This window comes from Anneissia japonica, unplaced genomic scaffold (assembly GCF_011630105.1).
Source record: "Anneissia japonica isolate Jap-2015-1 unplaced genomic scaffold, ASM1163010v1 scaffold287782_len627234_cov183, whole genome shotgun sequence".
In the NCBI taxonomy this organism is placed as follows: Eukaryota; Metazoa; Echinodermata; class Crinoidea; order Comatulida; family Comatulidae; genus Anneissia; species Anneissia japonica.
The window spans coordinates 52,201-63,125 of NW_022695201.1; the positions used below are offsets into that span (position 1 = coordinate 52,201).

Below are 10,925 nucleotides of genomic sequence, written 5' to 3' on the forward strand. Positions count from 1 at the left end.
ATCATGAGACCACCTTATGCTCTTTGACCTTTGTTATTCAGCATTGCAGTAAGATCTCACCCCACATTTTGTGAGTGCCACTGTAAGATGAAGTGCAATTATTAAAATCAGAAAACAGCAACATAGTTTCCACACCAATTAAAAATATAATGTACTTGAATAGGTCTTGTGTTTCAAACAAAACCCACAGATGACAAAATGGGCATTTATATGGTAATATTGGAACACCTGTAAAAATAACCATAGCAAGTGTTGCTTTTGTTGCATAGGTGCAGTCATTGTAAACAATTTCATTACAGAAATCATAAGCCTAATAATTTTGGAATACTCCTTTCGTTAAACCTATGCAACTACCAATATGTTTCCCAGCACACTATCAGATAATGTAGGCATGCGAGCTTGACATTAACGGATCTACTTGCAACTACCGGGAATTTTCGGATAAAAATACAGAAATCCCCCCAGTGATGTAGAATAAACAATTAGGCCCAATTTACCAGGTTGTGGTTGGCTAATTGTATATATGACGTAGGCCTACATTATTTTATGCTTTCACAGCCATTCACTGAGGCATAATGATTATATACAGGAAACTTGTTTTTTTTTATATGTATATATTGTGGTGGGGAATAAAAGCACCTCGTTGGAAATACCCAGGGTCGCTCCTATGACGAAATATTTAATAGAGTTGACAATGGAGCGGTATGAGTAATAACTATAGATAAGCCTATATATAGCCTTATATGAAGTCAGAAATATCAACGGTACACATAAGCCAATTACTCCCTCTTTTTGCCACAAGAAATTAATGTTTTCTAAATGACGAGTCACAGTAGGGTGTGATTATTAGTTGTTCCCCAAAGGCTACTTCATTTATACTGATTGATTTATTAGGCCTATTCATTACGTCGAAAGACCTGTTAAAAAATACTTTTTGTGTATGATTACGATAACAGGCTTTCTAGCCTACAATTAATGTGTATCAGGATGGAGAGAAAAACGGTAAACGTTTACGTGTGTGCATACGCGGTGTTTGGCATGCTTCTTATAGACCAATGTTCTGCAACTACCAAAGTCGAATGCGTTACAGATGTGGGGACTGTCAGGTGTATAGAATATGACGATGAGATGCCAGGATTCTACCACGAGATCCGATGCATCAATAAAGACCTCCATGAAATTCCGAGATGCTTTGCAGGCGTTAAACGCTTAAGTCTCAGAAAGAATTACATTGACGACATTTCAAAAGGGCTTGAGCACTACTCCTCTTTGCAGAAACTAGATCTTGAAAATAATTGCCTAAAAAGTATGGAAGTCAGACTAAGGCACGTGAATTTATTACAGGAATTGATGCTGCATCATAACGAAATCAGAGTTATCGGAGACGAAGTGTTTAGAGAAATGACTGCTATTAGAATTATAAACTTAGCGTCAAATCAATTGACTGCTTTTCATAACACCACTTTTCAAAATCTGAAAACTTTGGAGAAGCTGTACCTCGGGAACAATTCTCTGTCGTATATTCCTCCTGCAGCATTCTTAAACACTAGTTTATCAGTTCTTGATTTGTCGAGAAATAACCTTACATATCTTGACCCGGAGCTGTTCAGAAATTGTTCACATCTAAGGTCGCTTGATTTGCGATATAATTCGTTTAAAGAATTACCAGTGGCACTTCTTGATACGTTCTTGTCTTTACACTCATTTACCCTTTCAGGCAATATATTTGACTGTAACTGCCAGGCTAACATGCTTGAATTGTCGGACAGATTCAAAGAAAGATGCACAGAATGGAAGCCTCCTTCCTGTAGTAACGGCATGGATTTTAGTCAGCTACGAATTCAATGCAATGCATTCCCAGATGGTACGATCGCGCCTGATAAAGAAGATCACCATTCACATGGGATCTTTCCGTTGAAGGTGTTAACAGTTTGCCTCTTTTGCTTGATATTTTTTATGTTTCTTAGTAAGGTTATTTATTGGAAATTCAAACGAAATAATTTAAGCAACGTTGCACAATGCACGCACGCAAGTTGCGACGGTCATTGCGTTAACGAAAACAGGGACAGCAACGTGCAATGCAGACATGCAATCAAGGAAAAAAACTGTGTAAAAACATGTTGTGGAATGAAATGTATGTTTGCAGTTTCTTATAAGAAACCCCAAAATGCAACTGATTATCATACTCCCACATATTTAAAAGATTTAAAAAACCGGTTAAGCACAGATTCGGGTAATTCGTCACAGCATTCAGAAGATGGAATTTTAGACAGCCACAACGTTTCTAGCTCATCGCAAGTATCATTTGTTGACGAAACTCCAGAAAACCAATCAATAAGTACAAAAACACTTGTATATGATTGTCCCTATCACAAACAATTTGTTTACAATGCAAATGACAACTTCCCGAAAACATTTTGTTTAACTTGTAGTACAAAATCGAGTTATGTTTAAACATTGTGGAATTATGAAAAAGGACGATGTTATAAAACAATTATTCTGCAACATGAGTCGCTAATCAAGTCAAATGGGTTATTTTGTTTTTCCGACTCCATATTTATTTTAGAAAGGAAAAAAAAAACAAAAAAAACCCCAAAAAACAAGCTGGAATTGTATAATTTAAAATGAATTATTTATTTACCAATTCAATATTTTGCCTTATCTATACACTCAGACAGGAATTAATTCTGTTATTTGATTAAAAAAAATGTAATAGGCCTACGCTTATTATGATGTTGTTTTCATTTGTTTGCCTTTTAGAAGTATATTTAGTGACTCTTTAGTGCAATGATGTACCATTTGTGACAAGCCAATTCAAGTTTGGAGAGACACACTAAGTGATGCCAGTGTTCCATATTTGTCTGTCCGGCCTGACAAACCTTAAATGTGTTTTATGATTGTTTTTTTTTTTTTGTTTTTTTTTTATCTTTTACTGTGTTTGTTTCTTGTTATTTTTGTTCATTTTTTCAGACAGTTTTATTCAATTCATTATATTTTTGCTGTATTCTTTATATTCCCTTCATATGTAAATTGCCAAAAAAATAAAATAAATAAAGTACGGTAATCCCCTAGAAGTCAATATATTTTAACTTGCTACTGATAGCTTCAATTGCGGTTTATAAACTGTCTGCAATTTTTAAACAGACTGTACTTCTATAGGTGGCATGTATCCGAATACTGCAATTAATATTTATCGATTGTATATAAAACGACGTATCTCATTATTACATAGATATGCGCAGTATATAAAGTACGAAATGGAATATTTATGTGTATTGCATTGATATTTGTTATACTTTTTACAGTATTTAATAATTATTATTTATGTTTAGGCCTATTCATATTTAAAGGTTGTTAGCAATGGAATTAATGCATGTAAAATGCTAAAAATATATTTGAAAACTGGGCGTTAATAATAATAAAAAGCAAAAAAAAAATGCTAGACAATTTTGGGCTTCGTTATACCATGTGGAAGAAGTATGTTAGTGACCACTTTTTTCTATCGTTTCACAAATAATTATAGATATTGCTTGCTAAGACGAGATATAATAAATGATTCACAATTTCAGTTTTATAAAAATAATGGCCTAGGAATGATAGAAAATTTACTCAGCAATATGTTTATAAATCACCGGTTCTTTTGTTTAAAACATTCATTTCTTGTTTTAGTTTGTCTTATTATAACTTCAATAATAGAATATGGACGACGCTTAAAAATAGAAGAGGAAGTCTAATGTACATATTGTCACTGGTTTTAATATATAAAAGAATTTCAGTTCGTTTTGTATAGCCATTTTTAAAAATAAAAGACACCCCAATGGAAATAAACCGATTCCCGTTTTTTGGGGGTTCACCGTGCGCGTTAAATGTTTTATTAAATTATCTTTTTATTGTTCATTGTTTTGTTATATGTAATGTGTTGAATTATGCTCAAATAAATTTGAATTAAAGTGAATTGAATTGAATCACAGCTATGCCTACTATATATTATTTTCTCCACAATCAAATACAAAGCTTTTCTCATGCAACTGAGTTTTGCACTCACCACATCGGAGCATGGTTTAAGCTAGAAACTAAAGTCAAGGCCGCCAAGAGGAGAAACTGTAACAGGGGAAAGGGTTGGTGTGGGCCCCAGTTACGACCGCAAAGCGGGACAAAGATATGTGCTGAATGCCCAAAACATTTTTTTTTTTGGTGGGGGTGAGGAACCTGTCAATCTGGAGGGGCATATTATTAGGGGACCCATGCCATTATTGAGGGCCCGTGATAGTAATTATCATTTTTGAAAAAACAAATTGAAAATAAAATGCTACCTGCAGTTTATATGGGCCACTGTTAAGCTTAAGCCACAGGGATCAATTCCCCCCACCCGCCACACACCTATCGGTGGCACTGCCTGTACAGTAGGTCACAGCTGAGAAATGATATGAGAGAATTCAATTAGGTTTGTTGTGTAGCTCCAATCACAATATACACACATAGTAATAACAACAGAGCTCGAATAGGTTGCAGGTATATGCCATTTGTCACATGACTCACTCTTTTCATTGTATTTAAATTTGTGGGGGCGATACTTCTACAGTGATCAGCTTCTTCTTTTGTGTATTGTCTTTGGTTCTTTCATGCATAGAAATACTTACAAGGCAATTCGCGTACAAGGCAATTTGCGTCGTGTGATTTGACATGTGTGTTTGATATCATATTATATTTATCATATTATATCATATACTCCTATTTTTATTTACGAGAGAATTTTAATTGATATTTATCACATTTATAAACGATTCTATGTTATGTACAAAAAATATATATTTTTTGACAATAAAGTTGACTTGTATCCTGTACTTGTATCTACGGTATCATAATATCATATCTCATATTATATAATATATTCTATCCTCGAAATGGCTCTACAGAGTTGATGATCTTGTGAATAGACTCCATAAGAAGAAAATGTCCTATCCTTTCATATATTATATATCATATCATCATGAGGTACAACTACATAATTTTAAAATTCTTTCAAAATGTACGTAATTTGTTGCTGAAAAATGCCAGATCATGGGCGGAGTTTTTTTCCACATCTATAATTTTTACATCATGAGTCCTTTAAAGGAATCGATTTGATTAATTGAAAATTACCCATTATTTGTTTTTTTTATCAGAATTGTTACTAATGTGGTTTCGGGTGTATAAACGAATTAACCTCCAAGCAAAATAATTAAATATGAGGCTTTGAAAAACATTATGATGTAAAAACAAACTTTCTAGAATACTACGGTCTAAGAAATGCAAAATACCTCCACTAAACCTCTACTAACAGAAATAGCTACTTGTGAAGTGACACGGACAGATTATGAATTTAACATAAAATTACTCGCCGTATTGGAAGCAAAAGTGGTGCCACTGGTGGTCAGACGAACTAGATGGGAATTTTCACAGACTAATTAAATCCGCCCCTGGTTAGGCAAACAATTATAATTCCACACAGTGGTAATATGAAAAACCAAAATTACATTTTGCATTTTGACGTTAAGTTGACGAACTCAGAATAACACTATTGGTGTATGCTGGTACATAGGCCTAGCATACAAATCAGTTTCTTCCAGTGTTTGTGTTTTTTTTTTTTTTTTTTTTTGCAGAGGAAGTTGAATTTCTAGTATTCAGGGATACAGCATAAACTTGCTTCATTTCTCTGTACAATACCTATCGAACGAGTCTTTCCTTGCTATTATGGTGGCGCTGTTTGGGCTCTTATCAAAATTGCTCTTATATAACCACCACAGAGAGATTCCTTGGTTGATAATAGTTACGTAACGTTAAAGTTTAATTGACAATGCAGAAATATCAACAGCTTCACACTAATGACGACCCGGTTATAGAGGAACCTCGAAGATATTATACAGTAGGCGAAATGTTATCAAGAATGATGTTTTTGACTGCATTAGCAGTATGTGTCGTCATCCTATTAAGCCCATGGCCTAGGCCTAGCCGTGCTGCATTCTTTCCCTACCCTTTCCATGCTTCCTGTCGTGCAAATTGGTACGTAAGCTAGGCCTTCGGCCTAGGCTAGAGGAGGCGTAAGTAGCAACAGGGCTACCTAGGTTTATGCGTAGGGCTTTGAATGAATACAGATCATTTCGGTCGCGCTTCGTTGCGGTCGCGGTTCATTTCTAACAATTATATGGAGCGCCAATGGAGTTGCGAAAACGCAAAATCTAGGGCCTAATACGCTGTATTCCTATATCATTGTAAGTTCGTCACTCAGTTTAACCACTAAACATACTCCCTGGTTTAACATGAATGAATGAATCAATCATTAAATAATACAAATGGATAACATAAAAAAAATGGAAATACTGTATATCTGAGTAAGAAACAAAGCAGCAACCACCACATGTCGCACAAGATATATACTGTCTCTTATACACATCTAGATGTGTATAAGAGACAGGTCCAATGTTTAAAGGAATCGATTTGAGATGTGTATAAGAGACAGTATATATATTATAATAATACAAATGGATAAACCGATTGACGAACTTAATATTGGCATATTTCGTAAACTAACTGAATATATTTTATGTAGGCCTACAAGCAAAATATAGTATATGAAAATGCCACAAATAGTAAAGTATGTTAATGAAAACACAAACAATATGATAAAAAGTGTGATTTTGATAAATACTATGTTGTTAATGAAAACACAACAAAACGAAAATAACTAAGCCTAGTAAATAACCCTGATGCGCTTTTGCAACTCCATTGGCGCTCCATATATATGTTAGAAATGAACCGCAACCGAAACGAATCACGACCGAAATGATCGGCTACCCTTTGAATTGACCTACTAATAGTTAGGGCTAGATCTAGTCTAGGGCTAGATCTAGCCTAGGGCTATATCTAGCCCGACTCTTTATTATTTTTTTGCACGCGTTCATTAGTCAGATTTATAAATAGAAATAAAATGTGAAAGAATTACAATGATATAAAGTTCTAGCCTAGGCCTAGGCCTGTTATTATTATTACTGTATTTTTATTTTTTATTGTTAATGTTATTATTGTTATTATTATTATTATATTAATTGTGCTTGTAGGCCTATAGCGCATAGGCCTATCTACAGTCTTTATGTGCTTTCCAGAAAATTAGAGAAAAATTAAAAGCAGAGCAATAAAAAGGCGAAGATTGTATTTTTCTTTCTGATTTATTTGACATTCATTGACAATATTGAAAGCAAATAATAAAGAATCTTTTTGCAAAATTAAGGATTAACGATGCTTTATTGAATAATTCTGTTTTGCTTTGCTGTACATTATGCATTACTTTTCCTGTAAATGCCAGACGGATCATTTTGGCTTTTACTCTTTTATCTCCAAGTCATTTTGGCCTTGATGGGTAATTTTTTGCCTCCTTATTTGTAACTACAGTATGTACAGTACAGTAGTTTATAATCGCTATCGATATTTTTTAGGGCAACATTGATTAAGTCTAAAACTAATGACTACTAAAATGATTGCAAATTGCATATGAGCATTTCCCCAAAAATTTATAGCTGCTTGATCCATGGTTATTCTTTCTCATCTTTCATAGGACATTTGGCTTAAACTGTTCAGAGGTCAATATGCGACTGGTCAGTCAAGTGAAGAAGTGGAGTAACCGAAGTAACTGTCCCGAGAACAAAGGAGAGAAGTGTTTATATGCTGTGAGTTTCAAAATATTGTCTTAATACCATGACAAAAACAAACTATGGTATCCATCAATGAGTTTGACAAAGGTATGGAAGAAACAAAATAAAGTGATGCAAGCTATGTATATTTTGAACTTCATTTCTCTTTTTCCTGAAACTGAACAATTTGTAATGAAACAAATTATAGCTTATTATAGCGTATTTCATACTGTCTAATATATTACCATGGTTAGACTTGAAATCCAATTTCAGTTATTGCAGTCAAAACATATAGAATTACAATAAAATGAAATCTATTATTTAAAACACACAACAAAATTACACAAGAATTAAAACAAATTTCAAAAATAGCACATTAATTAATTGTGTATTCCAAGACCATGCTATTTGCAGATGACACTTTAATATATACGCCCATCTACTCATTACATGACGAGTTAAATCTACAACATGATCTTGACAAGTTAAAAAATTGGAGCATTGTGAATAATATGCATTTTAATACAGGGAAATCAAAGGTGATGCACATGACACGTTCTTCGAAGAAGAAACATGCACTACCAACATATCACATCGGTGGATCAAACCTCTCCGTAGTCACTTCATATAAGTATCTTGGATTAACAATAACCGACGATTTGAAATGGAATGAACATGTTAAAATAGTTGTCCACAAAGCATCAAGGCTTTTGGGATTCTTATGGCAAGTCGCTGGTCGTTGTTCAACTAAAGCCCTGTGTTCCTTGTATACAACACTTGTGCTACCGGTATTAGAGTATGGTTTACCCTCCATATGTCTCCATATGACCACTCTTGAAAACAGAAGGAAACAAAACACTATATTATTCACCATTAAATGCTTATATGGACATACAATGCAATTCCATTCTATCAAACACAATAGATCCAAGATACACTGACTTGCTAACTTTTAAACACCACTACGCACGTACTGAGGTGCGAAAACACTGCACCATCAACGAGTTCCCGCGGTTGTGGTCAAACCTACCAAATACTCTCAAAGACTCTGTAGTACTGGACAATCTTAATGTATTTACTGCAAAATTGAAAGAACATTACAAAACCATTATCTAATTAATTTATATATGTTTGGGTGTGTGTGTATAAGTATGTACTGTATGTGTGGGTGTATACTGTGTGTGTGTTAATGTGTATTTATGCTGTCTCTTATACACATCTAGATGTGTATAAGAGACAGCTTTTGTGGTGTCTTTTAATGACTTTTAAATTCTTCAAAATTCAAGATTCCCCCCAACCCCTTGAAAATGATTCAATTAATCAATGAACTCCAAAGATAAAGGGTCCGGGTTCCCCGGAAAAATTTCGATTTCTAGATGGCAGGAGTTGAGCTTACCTGACTTCTGAAAATGTCTTTTAATGACTTTTAAAGTTCTTCAAAATTCAAGGTTTTCCCCTCTTTAAAAAGGTCAGGTAAATTTTTCTCATTTTTTATTTTATGTGTGTATACATACATAAACAAATGAGTAGTTTATAGAGATATTAACGAACAGTCATGGATATAAATGACTACATTTATTTGTAAATATTATAAACATGTGTACATATGATTAAATACAAATACGTATATAATGCAAAGTATACCTGATCAAAAAATACGTCTCAAATACATATAAAATACTATAAATTTGAAAATCAGCTGACAAATTCATTCTAGAGCTGGATGAATTAAGAGCATATACAAGCATTACCCATTTAACAACAACCTTTAAAACAGTTCAGTAAATCCGTTCTTTTGAAAACCAACAACACATATTACGTTAAAGTACCTCTCTTATGAATTAACGTTCGTGCTTCGTTCGAGCCTGTATTCGTCTTGTGCCTATTGAAATAAACTATCGAGATTTTTATCCAATGACATCAGCGCGTAACCTCATTCAGATTCAGACGCGTGCGTCTACGGGAATGACGTAGTGTACGCACGTTTATTTAAGCATTCGTGGTAGTCTCTTTAATGTAATTTTGACTAAACGAAAGGCGATGACAAATGTCGACAGCAGTGAAAACTTGTCTAAAATATCACCTGAGGGGAACTGGAAATGCTAGAGAAATAATCACGTTACACCTCATTTCTTCATAGATTATTGCGTATATTATGAGGTACTTATGAACCTACAGCTTTCTATCATTAGAAAATATTACATGCTAACATACATAATCACTGCTACACAATTTGTGAACAAATTAGCTTATAAACACATAGCGATGAATGTGATATGATATATAGATGTGCTGATGGCGATTCGATTCGTTGATGAAGTATCTGATTCGGAACCCATTAAATACCATTTAGATATATATCAAGAGTTTGAAAAAGTCACAAATCATACTGTACAGAAAAAAAAAATACAAACGAAGAGTAGTATACTTTAAAATTCAGAAAACATGTCGAAACACTCACAATAATTGTACTAATGCCTAGTTATTATACACTGTACAGTAGGTTACCAGTGTGCTGTGTTAAGTAAGAAAATTCTTATAAATATGTTGATTATAGTGAAAGCATTAATTGTCTTTTTTAACTGTTAGTTTGATGTTAAGTTTTATTTGTTTTATGCAGAGGCAGATCCACAACATTTTCAGAATAGATAAGTGACTAGCGCTAATTTCAATACATAACTAGATCCGCGCCTGCCTAATCGCATTTAGGCTACTGCATGTGCATAAACACGTTTAGTTTCTGAACGCGTTCTCATTTTCGGGATAGGATGGCGTTGAAGTGTGTGGTTACACCCTTCACACTGTTTTTACAGTGTACTGTAGATTTATACAAGTTTACATTACCAGTATAATCTTGTATAAAACTTCCGTCGCCACCCAGCCGTTGTGGAATAACCAAGTCACGTTGGATGATGTTTGGTCATGTACACAGGCTCGACGAAAACCCACCAGCATTCACTGCTGTGACAATCGCTGTAGGGGGATCTAAATCTTAAATGTCAAACTGGAAAACCAGAAAGTAATTTGTTAAGTCAATTACAAGTTGATTTCAGGAAAAGGCAACTTGATTTGATGAAGACACTTTTATTTTAAAGAAATTTAAAAAAAATCAAGTTAATATGGATAATATTCCTTTATTAGTTATGAATTTTAACTTGAATTAACATACAATTTATTGCTTAAAGTTTACTTATATAATTTTTGAATACAATAGGCCTATATGTATATATAAATTATATAGATATATAAATATAGGTC

The 10,925-nt window shown here is 33.8% G+C and overlaps 2 protein-coding genes across 2 annotated transcripts in view; both read left to right on the top strand.

The window, feature by feature from the left end:
• Positions 1-780: 780 nt before the first annotated feature.
• Positions 781-2,590, top strand: LOC117101437 (insulin-like growth factor-binding protein complex acid labile subunit). Its single transcript, XM_033241415.1, has one exon. It carries the CDS (start codon positions 976-978, stop codon positions 2,452-2,454), a length of 1,479 nt encoding a protein of 492 aa, XP_033097306.1. The 5' UTR covers positions 781-975; the 3' UTR covers positions 2,455-2,590.
• A 3,156-nt stretch (positions 2,591-5,746) lies between these two features.
• The window catches only part of LOC117101429, a gene marked incomplete in the record, with an annotated part of 7,530 nt that continues 2,351 nt past the window's right edge, over positions 5,747-10,925 (top strand). The window contains 2 exon segments of the mRNA XM_033241402.1: positions 5,747-6,042; positions 7,592-7,703. Of these exon segments, the coding sequence (XP_033097293.1) occupies positions 5,837-6,042; positions 7,592-7,703 (318 nt within the window).

Excerpts from the sequence above, each read along its gene's own strand:
- LOC117101437 (XM_033241415.1), top strand. The coding sequence starts at position 976 with ATGTGTATCAGGATGGAGAGAAAAACGGTAAACGTTTACGTGTGTGCA.